This window comes from Thamnophis sirtalis, unplaced genomic scaffold (assembly GCF_051295495.1).
Source record: "Thamnophis sirtalis isolate CommonGarterSnake01/CBP01778 unplaced genomic scaffold, rThaSir2_p1.2 scaffold_1, whole genome shotgun sequence".
Taxonomy (NCBI): Eukaryota; Metazoa; Chordata; class Lepidosauria; order Squamata; family Natricidae; genus Thamnophis; species Thamnophis sirtalis.
The window spans coordinates 83,225,203-83,241,721 of NW_028261381.1; the positions used below are offsets into that span (position 1 = coordinate 83,225,203).

A 16,519-nucleotide genomic window follows, 5' to 3' on the forward strand; every position below is an offset into this window, starting at 1 on the left:
TGTTACCAAATTGTTTCTTTAGCATCAGACTTTCTATGGTTCCCCTTGGTGAAGCACCTTCAAAAGCAGATCTCCAAACTCTGCCATTTGACCTGCTTTTAATACACTCCTAGCAAATAATATATGAGCCCACTTCATAGATAGTATTTTAAAGTATTGAAAATGATTGTGAAAAGCATGTGTGTTCGTAATAGAATAGAATTCTTTATTGGCCAAGTGTGATTGGACACACAAGGAATTTGTCTTTGGTGCATATGTTCTCAGTGTACATAAAAAGACAAGATACATTCATCAAGAATCATAAAGTACAACACTTAATGATAGTCCTAGGGTACAAATAAGCAATCAGCAAACAATCAATAGCAATATAAATTGTAAGGATACAAGCAACAAAATTGCAGTCTTGCAGTCATAAGTGGGAGGAGATGGGTGATAGGAACAATGAGAAGACTAATAGTAATAGTAATGCAGCCTTAGTAAATAGCGGTGACAGTGGTGAGGGAATTCTTTGTTTAGCAGAGTGATGGCATTTGGGGGGAAACTGTTTTGTGTCTAGTCATCTTGGTGTGGAGTGCTCTACAGCATCACTTTTGAGGGTAGGAGTTGAAACAATTTATGTCCAGGATACTGTATCTATCAAAGATCCGGGGCTAGTTGTAAGATTCTTATCAAATGTGCCGTTTAGTCTTATGAAAGAATGAATAAAAAGACCTGAAAACAACAAGGTATATTGCTCTACCAGTTCCAATTCTAGTTTGATGCTTGTCAGGAGAATGGAAAAATTTCACTTGCTATATTTGGCTGCCCATTCTCATTTATTTATTTATTTATTTATTTATTTATTTATTTATTTATTTATTTATTTATTTATTTATTTATTTATTTAAGTTTGTCAAACATGTAAAAGATAACAGGTATAAGTATAAACGTAAGTATGAACACAGTAAATGGGTACGAATAAATGAGGACAGTAAGACAGAGACGTTAGGCACACTGATGCGCTTATGCATGCCCCTTACAGACCTCTTAGGAATAGGGTGAGGTCAACAGTAGGTTAACATTATGAGGGTTTGGGGATTAGGTTTTCAATTACAATCAAAACTGTGTTTCCCAACTCCTCTCCAGCTGCTTTTTAGCTGCTTCTGTTATTACAGAGTAAGAAACAGTTTTCATAAATGCTTTTCATATAAATACTACGTTTAATGAATTACTAAACCTTAATATTAGTATCACATTTCTTTTAACCGACTCTATGTCCAGTGTCAACTCCGAGCCACTCTAGTTGTATCCATATTTTTCTTGCTTCATTTCTTAGTTGCCATACTTAGGGGGGGAAGGGGGACTTATGAAATGTAGAATGTTATCCTCCAATGTGCCAGACATAACAATAAGGCTCCTGAGAAGCAAGGTCAAATCAGTGTGCCCTAACAACTGCAGGAGGGAGTGCTGAGAAGTTCATCACCTGCTTGGTTGGCTAACGTGACCTGTGACACAAGGGGGTGGTGGACAGTATCTATTCCTTAATTATATTGAAAACACGGAAATTATTCAGTGTTGGTTTCACCTTTGACCATGCCAATATGATGTAACCAATAAACAGGATTTTTAAGGAAGCCAAGGCCTTGAAGTCTTAAATTGGTTGAGAGCATTACTCCGAACTATGACATCCAGCTCCTATAACTACTATTAAAGCTTTTCAAGTAAGATTTACAGTTAGTCCTCACTTAGTGACCACAAACAGGGCTGGCAATTCTGTCACTATGCGCTGCAGTCATCAACCAGAAAATCATGTGTCCATGATGGGCTTACATCACTTCTTGTTCAGCTATTAGACAGGGCATCATATGACCATTGATTGCTATTTTACTTCCATGCTCTCAATTAATTCTACTTGTTGGAAATCAGTTGTGAAGCACACAAATATTGATTGCATGTCCGAAGAACTCTACAATAGTCAAAAATGTGTGCCAATTGCGAAGCAGTCAAATGCTGATCATGTGTCCACACTGCAACAGTCATAAAGGATTATAAGGATTGGTTGCAATAAATGTTATAGCCATCAACAACTATAAATGGGCAAATTTCACAATATTTGTTATTTGTTTCATTTGCCATTTTTTGTCTCAGTGTCTGCTGACTTTGTGGGAAGAAAATATTCTTCGCTAGTATATTTGGTTGAATTCACTCTTCAATATTAAGATACCTCTGTTCAGTACCTAAGTACAAGTATTTGCCATGACAATACTGTGAACACATTCTGTGATGACTTAGCTTCTGGAGAAGACTTTAATGATGGGGAAAGCAGAAGGAAAGAGAAGTGGATGACCAGCAGCAAAGTTGATAGACAGTTACAGTGGCAATGAGTACATCAATGGAAGCCCTGAAGGACCAAATTAGGGACAAATCATCATAGAAAAAGATCTATTTATGTGGTTGCTGGGAGTTGATATTGACCTGATAACACATGTTAGGAATATAATCTAAAGGTTGGGTTGGCAATATATAAACCATGTAACAATGTTGTACCTGTTTCTTTAAATCATACTGTAAAATGTGATTGGTTGCTGTTTTCCTCAATCGGCCATAAGAGGGAGCCAGAATGACTGTTAGCTCTCTGTTTGTTAGATGCTGGTCTGATCTAATCTGAGTGTTTTGGAAGCTGGCTGTTAAAAAGTGCCGTGAGCTATTGCAAGTTTTGCAACTGCTAGCAAACTTTGAGTTCTGAACTGATTATATGATACTGGACTATGCTATTTGGATTATCCCTTAACTGAAAGACATTGATGGCTGACTGTCTTATCCGTGTATGACTTGGACTGTTTGATAGACCCTGATGCCTCTATTTCCACAAAAGTAAAAGCCTATTTAAACTGCAGTGTCTCTGTATGCTGGTTTGTGTGTTCTCCAACATAACTCTCACAACACTTCTCTGAACGTACTCGCTCTCCCAATGGGGAGCTTACCTAACAACACATAATGAAATCAAATCTTGACCTGTCAGATATGCACTGTACAAACCTAGAGGAAGTAGCTAATCACCTGTTAGAAACTAATAACTGGAATATACAAATTATACTAATTCCAAACACAGCCAGAACTATCCCTAAATTCTGATATCAAATCATATTTAAATATCTTTTAAAAGCAGTAATTCTGCTAGGATTATGATATTGTTGGAAGATAGATACAGCCATCAGTTATAAAAACAAACATAAAGGACACTGACACAACATTAAACAAGAACTAGACCATTTGCATTTTACACTTACCGCTCTAGAGTATCCCGAGATACCTTATTTGCTCCTGCTCTCTTGGTGACACTGGCATTCTTGTTGGCAGTCATGGTCATTTCTGCCCTCTCTAAATCTGGAAACCTGGGAAAGAGAAGAATGAAACCCCAAAAGAAACTTGTTGGAATTGTGAGAAATTGAATTAGAGATGTTTACCAGCCAATTTAAAATAGTAAGAAAAAGAGTGACAAAGGGACTTCAGTCACCTTTTCCTTTCTCTAACAGCTTTAGTAAGACTAAGTTTAAAACTGAACATAGCTAAGATACTCGCAAACAGGCTAGGTCAGTGTTTCTCAACCTTGGCAACTTGAAGATGTCCGGACTTCAACTCCCAGAATTCCCCAGCCAGCATTCGCTCCACTAGACCGATTAGATCCCACAGATTAGGCCTCCTCCGAATTCCATCCGCCGGCCAGTGTCGACTGGCGACTACCCGGAGGAGAGCCTTCTCTGTGGCTGCTCCGACCCTCTGGAACGAACTCCCTGTGGAGATTCGGACCCTCACCACCCTCCAGGCCTTCCGCAAAGCCCTCAAAACCTGGCTGTTCCGACAGGCCTGGGGCTAAAGAGCTGTTGCCCCCGTCTCGAATGGTATGACTGTTGTGAGTTTTAAATTATATATTGTTATGCTTGTTTTTTAAATTTTTGTCTGTATCCCCCTTCCCCGGTTCGAGTTGTGAGCCGCCCTGAGTCCCCTTCGGGGGAAAAGGGCGGCATATAAATACAATAAACTGAACTGAACTGACATCTTCAAGTTGCCAAGGTTGAGAAACACTGGGCTAGGTATTATGAAGACGAAATATAAGTTAATGAAGAGGCACCTGGATTAGATTTATATACAGTAAACTTTAATTCCTTACTCATTTTGCCAGCCCCACTGTCTCAGGTAATAGAATCTCTGCTGGGCCCTTTTGAACAGTGCTGCAATGTGAGCGCCCCAGGTCAGGTCCTCTTTTATGATAACACCCAAAAACTTAAAACTGCCCACTTGTTCCACTTGATCTCCATTGATAACCAAGGGCTCTGATCTATTCCTTCTGTAGCTCCTTGATCTTATTGGTGTTAAGGACTAAATTATTGTCTCCACACCATGAAAGCAACCGGTCCAGCCATCTCGTTAGATAGACTCATCACCCCAGCGGAAATGAGTGCTACCACTGTTGTATCATCTGCAAATTTAATAATAGTATTACTGGCGTGAATGAGAATGCAGTCATGTACATAAAGAGTATAGAGTAAGGGACTCAACACACAACCCTGTGGTGTACCAATGTTAAGAATAAGGGCAGGGAGGTATGAGTAGATAATCTGACCCTCTAAGATCAGCCAGATAGGAAATCCATAATCCAAAGGCGGACTGATTAAGAAAGCTCAAAGTCTATAAGTTTAGACACTAGTCTATGTGGAAGAATTGTGTTAAATGCAGAACTAAAATCTATCCTGGTTTCCAGATTCCCCCCCCCCACCTTTTTTGGTGGTGGTGATGGGGGTTAAACCAGAACTACAATCATTTCATATTTTTACATGATTTCCTTTTGAACAAAAAATAACATTTTAGAAATGTTTTCATTGAATTTCATTGTTGGAGATGCAATAAAATTAACACTTTATCTTAATATATTGTTTCATTTGGTAGGAAGCACGTACCATATTTTCCAGCATATAAGATGACTTTTTAACTCCAAAAAATTATTTCAAAAATTGTGGGTCATCTTATATGCCAGGTATAAAGGCCATACCAAAAAACCAAAACAAAATAAAAAGCAATGCCGCCAAGCAAAAAGCTGCACCGCCACCAGCACAGATGCCAGCTTTTCAAGCGATAACCTCGGTGCTCCTCGCCTGGGCACGTAGATGGATGAGCACTGGGATGGCTTAGTAAGGTCTGGCTGACGGTTTGGAGGAGGAAGGCGCTGAGCTCAAACTATGAAAGCCCAGCAGCGCAGAGGCCTTCAGCTGGCTCGCTGGCACCTGAAAGTAGAGGGTCGTCTTATATGCTCAGTCGCCTTATACAGCAGACGATACGGTATGTACACGTAGAGCATATATCATCAATACCCATTTGAATGATAAAGGAGCTTCCTTTTGTTGCTGGAGCATGAATGCATAAAAATTCTCCACATTAAAATACTGCTCACTAAACTTATTTTCACTCAACTTTTCCTCCAGGAAAGTCAGGCAGTTTACACAGAATTTATCATTTGAAGCTCACAGTAACTCTGAGAGGCTGCCAATTATTTTTGCTCCTGTCCTTCAATTTCAGTTCTGCACACTGGAACAGTGATAGAAATTACTCAAGCTCTAAAACTACATGCCAGCACTGATGTCCATCTCCAACTTCAATGTCGACAACCTATTTCATAAACTCCTGGATTTCACCACACTTCAGTGAACTCAATCAGGATTTCAGTTAACATGCAAGTTAATAGTGAATACATAAGTACTCTATATTTTGAAAACAATGTACAAATCCAGTAAGCAAGTAAATAATAAACATGCCTACCTGAGAAGAGTTAAAAGATTTAGATAGCCAAAGAATAAATAGAATTGCTTGAAACAACTCCTTCTGGAATGCATTAGAGATTAGATAGGAAAAAAAATTGACTGATGATGGATATAGCTGTCAAGCAAACGAACATTATGGTTGATTTATTATCTTGTAAAATGTACTTTAAGAACCCTTAACAAATAATCTGACTAAAAACAAGATATTGCTTTTTTTTCTAAAGCTATTAAAATGTTCTTAGATTATTCATCCTCATTACATGATCTGCCTAATTCCAAATCCAGAAAAACTTTGGTTGTTTAATTCTTAGTTATTAAGCAATAATATTTTTCAGTCTGGGGATTTCCATTGTGTTTTTTATGAGTATCTCAAAAGTAAGAATTCTTAATTTCGTCCCAAACGAATCTCAAGTACTTGCGCACAAAAATTAAAGTACAAACTGTGCATATGTGTGTGTTTCTCTAGACAGAATTATATTTGCAAGTATATTGGGAGAAGGTAACTTTTCAGGATGTAATAGCTACACAAGTCAGCTGCACAAAGAAACAATTATTTCAACAAAGCAAAGCTAGGTGACTTCTGTTGGGATAAAAACAATCTTTTGAATGTTATGCAAAAGTCTTTATTCGATAAAAAGAGGAATTGATTTAAAATGAGATTAAATTAATATTATTTTAATATCATTATTTCACTCAGGTCAGATAATAGTTTCAGACTTTAAAACAAGATTAAGTATTCCAGCCAACAACAATTAGAATCCACTATCCAGTTGTTGCATACAGGTGATGTGATGGATGGTGCCTATAAAGGGCTAGCTGGTTTGATAGATTGCAATGAAGCAATGAAGTTTCCTGGGAAGAAAGAAACACATCCCAAGGAGGAGGAAGGATGAAACAAGAAAAAAGACAGCCCAGCACAAGATAGAGAAAGAGATTTAGGAGAGCCACTCCCTAAAATCTCGTAGGCTAGGGTATTTCCAATGGCATGAAAACAGTAAAGGTTTAGTCTGGCAAGATTCTGTCTCTTTGGTGTGAGAAAATGTAGATATGAACTTTGACTTGGTTGTTCTATATTTTGTTGTTCTGGAGTTGAGCCTGACAGGTAATCCTTGACCTATAACCATTTGCATCCTCACACAACCTCCCCAACCATCTTCCACACCAGAGGTGGGTTCCTACGGGTTCAGACCGGATCAGCTGAGTAGGTAGTAACTCGGCTGGACACACTTTTTTTTTTACTTCTGCCCATGTGTGCATAGCGTGCATCAAGTGCGCATGCAAAGCGCATCCCTGAGCAAACTGGAAGTAAAAGAAACCAGAACCCACTCCTGTTCCACACCTCTGGTTACATTATAGCTTTCTTAATACAAATTCAAATAAATCCCCCCAAATACTGCAAAATTCAGCTGCAGTTTTCAACCTCTGACTGGTTTCCATTCAAACTTCACCAAAATAGATACATCAATCACATCCAAACTTCAGGAAATATTCCCTGGAATGGTGGGTCCCAACCAAGGCCATAAATCTGAATGAAGAGCTCTCCCAGAGTATGGATTCTGCCACAATGTTAGAAACTTAAACTTCTCTCAAGTTTCTTCTTCATTTCTAGTTTTCTATTACCTGATTCACACAGCATCCTACGCCATACTGTGCTTTGTTTAGCTTACCTTAACATGCTATATGAGCGTATCATATACTAGTTAAGAAAACATCGCTTAGTTGCAGTCTGTAAATACATCTCTGGGCAGATTTTAGCAATTTAAGCCTCTTAATCAAACTTTGGAGTAATACCATTTCAAAAAGATCCTGAGGAGAGTAAAATGACAGAAGTAAGGGCATTCACAAGGGAGGGATATCGAAAAAGTGTCATATCTATCTGACTTAAAGGCTTACCCATTTTTATTTGTTGAAAAAGGGAATGAGGATTCAAACATTCAATCATGGAACACAGGAAGGAAGAACAGAAAGAGATTTTAAAAGAAGTAATAGGTGGAAGCTTGTTAAAGAGAGATCCAATCTAGAACTAAAGAGAAGTTTCCTGACAGTGAGAACAACTAATCAATGGAATAGCTTGCTTCCCAGAGTTATGGGTACTCCATCATTTTCAAGTATAGACTGGACAACTATTTGGCCAGGATAGTATAACTCCTCCTGCCTTGAGGGGGGGAGGGAGGGAGGAGGGACTAGAAGACCTCAGAGCAGGGGTGACATGGGGTGAGCAGAGCACATGCACAGTACTAAAAAAATGCTTCTGCACAAAAAACAAGATGGCAGTTCCTATGGCACCGCCAAGCGAACAGGTTTGGGGATGTGGCAGGATGAGTTACTACCTACTCGGCCAAACCAGTCTGAACCGGTAAGAACCCACCTCTGCCTCCGAGTTCCCTTCCAGCCACATGATTCTATGTTCTATGTAAATGAGCTGAACCTATAGTAGAGCATATATATTTTAGAACTAGAAAAGGACATTCTAGCCATGGACCCATTTCAATAGGCAGAATGCAAATTTAGGATGTGTGAATTCGTACTTGTACTGTGTTTTGTCCAGTTTCAGTTTTTCATTCATAAATGCTGCTCCTATATAGAATAGTTTTTAGAAACCCAATTAATCATTTATTAGGCTGTATTGGATTGAAGCAGAAATCATAGATCCCTACTTCCTTTATTATCATCCTATTATTTCATTTAAAAGTCACTGTGAGTAGCTGAAATGGTAAGAAATTGGCATATTTTCAACCAGGTGCTTTCCCCAAAAACTGTTATCGTGGCTGCATATTGCCAGGAGAGATTTATTGCAAGGAGGAAGCAGTAATTCCTACAAATTTCTTACAAAGAGAGACAAGATCCAGGAAGAGGAATTTGAAAATCTGGTTGGGGAAAGAGTAATGACTAGCTTGAGATCAGGAGCTGAGAAATGGGGTGAGACAAAAATACTTGCCTGTGCCAACAAGTAATGAAAAGGAAGTTTTAGATTTCCCTAAATCACCTCAATTCCCAGAAACAGAAAACATCGGGAAATCAACATCATGTCTAGAGTAATCCCACAGTGTTGCAAATTATTGATATAATCAGGCTGCCTTTTTAGGCAGTTTGAGCAATCTGACAAAATCCTTTCTACAAATATATTATGTCAACATAAAGTTATATTGCAGAGAGTAAGTAAGAAAGATAACCTTGACAGAGATACTATATGCCAGCTTTATTGTCAAGGTGACATTTTTAAAATCCAGAATGTCCAGATATTTCTGGAAACAGAACAGGCAGATGTCTCTCTAACTGACTGAACTATAAGGAGGAAGACATATAGAACAATCAGACTTGCAATATTATATTGTACTCAATCTCAATAAAAATAGCATTAATCTTCTTGTGGATTTCATTTCTTGGTCTGGTTTACTAGAGAGACTGACAGTGTGCTTTACTTAATTATATTCTTTAGAATCCATAGGTGCTGGCATATGAAAGAAAATGAAGGCTAAATTGGGTTTTCTTGCTCAATCAGTGAATCAGGCAGCTTCAAATTTTTGCAAAATGTTTATAGTTGGAATACAGTTTAAAACGATGAAGTGAATGCCGTAATTTCCGTGTTTCACTGAAAATATGACATGTCCTGAAACTAAGGCCATGCCACATTTTTCAGGTGGGCAAAAATATAAGGCCCCCACTGAAAATAAGCCCCCTGGACAATCCCCCCCTCTGGCCAGGCAGAGCACCACTCGCCAACCTAGTGGTATCTCAAAGGCGCCAAGCCGTGGGAACGAGGTGGGGGGCAAAGGCACTTGCATTGCTTGGCGCCTTCAGGATACCGCTACGTCGGTCAGCGGTGCTGTGCCCAGCTGGAGAGGGGGGTTGCCGGGTGCCTGCTCTCTTGCGAGCGGGCTCCCGAAAAGCCGGGCACAGCCTCAGGGTCGAATGGCTGTGTTGCGCTGTCACAGCAGCAACACAGCAGCCATGAGGAGCTACCATAAGGAACACTCATGAGCAGCTGCCCGGCAACCCCCCTTTCCAGCCGGGCACAGCACCATTCACTAACCAAGCGTATTGCCAAGCCGCAGGAACACCTGTTCGCTGCCCTCCAGCTCCCGTGGCTCAGCGCCTTCAGAATGTCCCTAGGTCAGTGAATGGGGCTCTGCATGGCTGGAGAGGGGGGTTGCGCGAGTGGCTTTTCCGCTCCTCGCTGATGCCCTTGCCTAACTCTCCCTGCAGAGCCAGAGCATCTCCGCAGCCGCCGCCACCCGCCACATGGCTTATTCTGTGCCTTCCAAAGCATAGGTAGGATGCCAAGTCTTCCAGCAATTGCCGCTCTGGAAGTATGCTCTATGGTTGTGTGCTGGCTGTTGGCAGAGCGTACTCCCAGAGCGTACAACCATAGAGTATACTCCCAAAGCGGGCGGACAGTGGCAGAAGTGGAGATGCTCTTGAGTCTTATTTTCGGGGAAACTCTCAAGCAATTATACAAACGCTAAATGGAATTTGCATGCTCCTCCACTTTCTGTGAAAACTCTCCAAAATTAACAGATCCTACCATAAATCTTTTAAGAATATAACAATATCAATAACCTCCATTTGATTTTTGCTGTTCTGTATCTGTCATCATAGGGACATCTGAAAACCTCTCTGGGCTGGAATGGAAAAAAGTAGCAAAATCTGTATATATAGAGAGATTCATACATATAGCATCTAAGTCAGCGGTCCCCAACATTTGCGTGGCGGGGAAGGGCAGGCTAGTGCATGCTCATTGGCGTGCAGCTCAATTTGCATGAATAGTGGGCTAGCATGCACACACATATGTGCACAGTTGAACTTGCAGAAGTTGGGCCAGGCTGCTACTTGCGTGCCCACGCATTTGTGCCAGCCCACAGTTCGCACGGCCCACTTATGAATAGGCCATGGCCGGGTAGTGGGCTGCAGTCTGGCGGTTGGGGACCCCTGCTTTAAGTGATTACTATAATATATATTATAATAAGGTCAATGAAAATTGTACAATAAAGTAATTACTATTTTATAATTTTCATAATTTTATATAATGTATTTAAAAACTGTAATAAGTATTTTTAATATTTTAATACTCTTGTTTTCTACTCATCTTCCATGCCATTATTTTCTTCCAGAATATTGTTCTAACAGTTCTTGATTGTCTCCCAGATAGGTTCTCTGTCAGGATGCCTGCCCTCTGGAACAACATTCCCCCTGAGATTTGTATGGTCCCTAGTCTGACATTTCAATGGGCACTTAGGACTAGCTTTTCCCTCAAGCCATGGGCTAGAATGGGAGATGCACCTCTGTGCAACACTTTGGTTTTTATATATATATTTTATTTAAAAATTTAAAACTAATAAGAAGAATCAATACAAATTCACAGCTTCTGCCAATTTCACCTTTTTTTTTGGACCAGGACATCTTCCCCTCATAGCTTGATCATCTCCTGTTTAGATTACTGCAATGGTCCAGAATGCAGTAGTGCATGCAATGACATGAGCCACTAGGTTTACCCATATACCTCTGCTTTGTGAGTTGCACTGGTTCTCAATTTACTTCTGGGAATTCAAGATGATGCTTACTACCTTTAAAGCCCTAGATGACACCAGACCAGATTATCTGCAGGACCACTTCTTCCAAAGTACATCTACCCATCTGTAATGCATTGCTGGCCTTAAGAAAAGAGAGAGAGAGATACTGCCTAGGAAACAATCACAGAAGAGGGGCAGGAACCCGCAATCACTTAACTTTCATGGGGAAAAAAAGTAAGAAAAGGCCTGTCCTAATGGATCAAGCAGTAAAAAGTGGTAAGTAGGAAGTTTTCACTTTCAGACTTACAAGATTCTGTTGATGTCAGGCCTAAGTCCAAAGACAACAAAGTGAATTGAGTCCAGTTCTTTATTTACTTATACCTAATAGACAGAATCTTACTAGACTAAAGCTATAACCTTTTGACCCAATAGATATACCCTTGAAGATTCTAGGGTGTGGCGATCCTGAACCTTTATGCCACCCAGGACTGCAATCTCTTGTTTTGAGCCTCTCTCTGGAATGTGCTGCCTCCTGCCTGGGAAGCAACAGTACTAGGGCCAAGATTACTTCCCATTTCTTCTCCGGCTGAACATTCCATTAAGTTAAGGTAGCCTTAACTTAAAGTAGGTCATGTAGTCCTGTTCCCTATCTGCTTTACCTGAGAAGGCTGGCAGTGTCCTACCAGGTAAGATACGGTGATCATAGTCCTAGTCCAGTGGTGGGTTTCAAAATTATTTAGAACCTCTTCTGTAGGTGTGGCCTGCTTTGTGGGAGTGGCTTGCCAGCCATGTGACTGGGCGGAAGTGGCTTGCCAGCCATGTGACTGGATGGGAGTGGCTTGTCAGCCATATGACTGGGTGGGCGTGGCCAACTTGTAAAATATGATGAAACTCCCTTAACAACGCTCTTGCTTAGAACCCAAAATGTTGGCTCAGAAACTCTGGCATTTGAAGCACGCAAGTCTTAAAGCTGTCAGGTTACAGCACCCCTAACTTGCACCCCTAACCCTTTAGGGGAAAAAACCCCAGGGGTGTTCATACTTGACAGCTTTAAAACTTGTGGACTTCAACTCCCATAATTCCTCCTCTCGCTCTTCATCTTGATGATGTGAGGACAGGTGGGGGGAGGGAACTGGAATCGGTTCTAAACTGGCAGGAACCCACCCCTGTCCTAGTCCCTTCTCATAAATGTCACCACCTTATGGGATCTAGGAAGTCTGCCTTTTCCATGGCAGCCTCTGCCTTGGAACACCTTTCCCCTTGAAATTCAAGAGGCCACTCCTCTCCTAGCCTTGTGAAAAGCACTTGACCTACCTTTTGATACAAGCACTGGGACAAGGTGAGATGAATCACAATTTAATGAGGATGTTAAAAGTTTAGCTTTGGTGCCAGTTTTTTTAAACGGTTATGGTTTTAATAGTTTTATGTATTATGCTGTTTCTACCACAGTTGTTTTAATTATTTTAATTGTTGATTGAGAGCCACCCAAAGTGCACCATAAGATGGGGAGCTATGTAAATATTTTAAATCAATAAATAAAAATAGAACAGAGAAAAAATGTAAACGTGATAAAATACAGAATAAACGAAAAGTCCATTAAGATGGAAAGAAAAGTAGAAGTGGAAAAAAGAAAGCTATAAACTAGTACTTTCTGATATTTTGCACAGCAGCTATAAATACAATTATATTGTATCTACTCCCTAAAGTTACAGTATATCGTAACACCTTTCTTTCTATAATCGGTCCAATCAGCAAAACTATAAATCACAAGGTTTTTTTTAATTTTTATGCAAAAAGTCCATAAAGCTTTTCCAGTCACTAGTAAATATATATATATTTTCCTTTCTCTAATCAAAAAAGTCAATTTGTCCATCTCCGCAAGTTCTGTCAATTTCACCAACCATTAAGTCATGGTGGGTAATAAAAGCCGAGGTGGCGCAGTGGTTAAATGCAGCACTGCAGGCTACTTCAGCTGACTGCAGTTCTGCAGTTCGGCTGTTCAAATCTCACCGGCTCAGGGTTGACTCAGCCTTCCATCCTTCCGAGGTGGGTAAAATGAGGACCCGGATTGTTGTTGGGGGCAATATGCTGACTCTGTAAACCGCTTAGAGAGGGCTGAAAGCCCTATGAAGCGGTATATAAGTCTGCTATTGCTATTGCTATCTTTCCCTTTTTTTGCATTTAGTAATATACTGAAATAATCTTTCATGGCTTTTTTCCACCAATCTTTGGGGGGGGGGAGTTCTGGGTTCACCTCTGTGTGGTGTTTTGGTTTTTAGTTGATGCTATTTTTCTATTGGGTCTATTTTGTAAACTCCAAAGCTGTAATAGATTGAAGCAGCCTAATTTTTTATTAATAAATAAGTTCTAACAGATCCATCCCTGCTTACAATTTCTTTTGTTTTACTTTAGTTGGCTGCTTTTCTAAAATACTTTTCTAAAATAGTGTCTTTCCAAGGATGATTATCAAGCAAACAGTAAAATTTAGCATCAAATCATAAAAATAAAACTAACAGTTAAACTGTGCTCAAAACATCTACTGAAAATATTGCAATTTCAAATATCTAACTGCAGCAAATACTATAACAATTCTTCAGCTAAAACACAGAATGTGTTTTGATAACTCTGTCCATTAAAACAGATGTTTTAATGATCAGTAGTAAAAAAATGAGTGTATATGTGTATGTGTATATGTGTACACATGTACTTTATGTGTGTGCATACCTTTGTATATGTAGCAATTACTATATCTTTGCAAAAATATATATTCTTTTTAAGCATTTTTAAGCATTCCTCAAATACTAAGCGAAATCAAAAATTCTAGGACTTTCATCCAAAAATTCTCTGCAAAGGGATTCCCAGATGTTTGACTGCCCATCCAAAGGATTTATGTGCTCAAAAATCAGGTTTTAATTTCTACAGAAGGCCTTTTTCTTTTTTGAAGAATAATTTGCTTGGCAGTTGGATTTGTTCTCTAGCAGCAGAGTTTCTGGGAAAGAGGAAGATTTCACTTTTGCCTTTTAAACCAAGCCTAGAACAATATTTTGAAAGAAAACATGCCAAGTTTTGTCCAGAATAATATTGATTTTTCAAGCACCATTTGCAACCAAAGACGGAGAATTACTGGGCAACTTTTTAAAATTATTATGGTCATGCACATCAGGAATTGGCTGATGAGGAAACAAAATTTGCTCTCCATGTAAGATCACTAATTTACTCTCTTTATGCCAAGGGGAGTGTATTCTTATCATTCCTGTCATGTCATTTTCAAGCTACTTTTCAGAGAACTAGAACGAAAGGGCTGAGTTGGATGTATAATTCCAAACTATATAGAATTTAAAGCAACCTCTCATTTGTGGCCAAAATGACACATTTAAGAACCACACTGGGCTCTGAGCTCAGTTGTCTCTAAAATAATGGGAGTCTATGCAACTGTAGGTAGCCCTAGTTACAGCAAAGGTGAAGTAAGATTGTAAGCACAATCACAGTTTAACATAATGACTTCTTCACTTAACAACCAAATTGAAGACGGTCCAACTGTGATCACTACACTATCATTTCACATTTATTACTAATTTATTATTATTTATTACTAATCAAAACTGACAAAAGGTAACTGCAAGGCACAAAATCTATTTTAGGGGGCTCATGTTCATGAATGCTATATAACTATGGATCTCAGCTATTCTTCATTACTAAACATTAGAAGGGACTCCTGTGTTGAGTTACATTCTATATTTTAAACTGGTATGGGAATCTACAATTGTGTAAAGTTGAATAGGTGAAATTAAATAATTTAAACATTTAAAAAACGGTCGGCATTTCTTAATCATATCCCTCCCCAGATTTTTTAAAAAATGAAGCATACACAGAACTTCGAAGTCAGGTTTTTGTCTCTGGGCTCCTACCCCACAGCCGATCAGTCCACAAGTGTCCACTGCAACTAGTTCTCAGTGCCAGAGTGAGATTTGGAAAAACTGAGTTCTCTTCTTGCATTGTTTAGCATGGAAAAAAACATAAATGGCTAAATGACTAATGCTTGTGTGTGTTTTTTAAATCAAAATGAGACATTTGCAGACTATTTGCAAGACTATTTGCAAGACTATTGTGAAAGGATAAAATGTGCCACAAAAATTTTCAACACTGATATATACTTTTAAAGTGTCCATTTTATTTTGAGATATAGATTGTGCTGAAATCTACATCAAAATGCTCCATGGCATGAAGAAAATCTATGCCAAACTTCAGGCAGATAAACTGAGAGACATTTGTGCAAGGAAAAGGGGGTAATCATAAGGAACAACAATGCCACTATTTTAATGAAATGCAGCTACCATAATTATTGGAGGTTAAGCTTAGGAAAAATGTGATTCATTTTAATGAAAACTGAGTACTTTTTAAAAAAAAACATAAATTATTTCTTCCTGGTCTTTTCCCTAAAAAAAATAGTTATTATGCAGAACAGACAGCAGTTCACAAAAGCATCACAACCAAACTCAGTGGAGAAGAAAGCAGAACATTTCAAAACCCAGACCCACAAATAGGTAAGTAGCTAGTGTCAGGTGGGGGAGATAACAAGAGGGGTACAAAGATGTGGAGAAAGGTTGGGATGAGTAGCTGCTGAGGTCAATAATAGTATACAAGAGTGTAAAGAACTGCGCAAGAGGCAGGTTGTGCGAGTGGCCAGCAGGGCATAAATGGGGGAAGATGCATGGGTGGCAGAGACTTATGCCAGTGACAGTGATTTTCTGGAGAAGCCAGCAGGAAATGTTGCAAATGGCAATCACATGATCAAAGAGTGTTTGGCAACTGGATGTAAGTGTGAATGGGTTGCCAAGCAGTCAGATTACCATCACACAACTGCAGAGGTACTGGGATGACCAGAAACCTAAGGACCATTTCTAACCACCATTTGTTCAGCAACTCTGTAACTTGGAATGGGGAATAAACAAATGGTTCAAGAACCATTCGTACACGTAATTCTAAAATACTTTACCATTAAGGACAGATATATCTACATATACAATATGTCTTATTGTGCAAAGGCAAAATAATATATTCTACGAATCACATTACTCAACTTAAGTGTCATTACTTTAAAAAAAAGACCAAGTTTGCATTTAGAAATATCTCTCTTTATTTGCCTTCACTGACCATTATACATTTTCATCGTGCAAATTCTATAAAAATATGATCTACATTTTCAGACAATTT

At 39.2% G+C, this 16,519-nt stretch overlaps 1 protein-coding gene across 2 annotated transcripts in view; it reads right to left on the reverse strand.

Moving 5' to 3' along the window:
* The window catches only part of DENND2B (DENN domain containing 2B), a 148,537-nt gene that overhangs the window by 72,657 nt on the left and 59,361 nt on the right, over positions 1 to 16,519 (reverse strand). For both annotated transcript variants that reach the window (XM_087717721.1, XM_087717714.1), the window contains one exon: positions 3,270 to 3,374. In XM_087717721.1, the coding sequence (XP_087573847.1) occupies positions 3,270 to 3,349 (80 nt within the window). In that variant the 5' untranslated portion in view covers positions 3,350 to 3,374. The remainder of the gene's footprint in view (positions 1 to 3,269; positions 3,375 to 16,519) is intronic.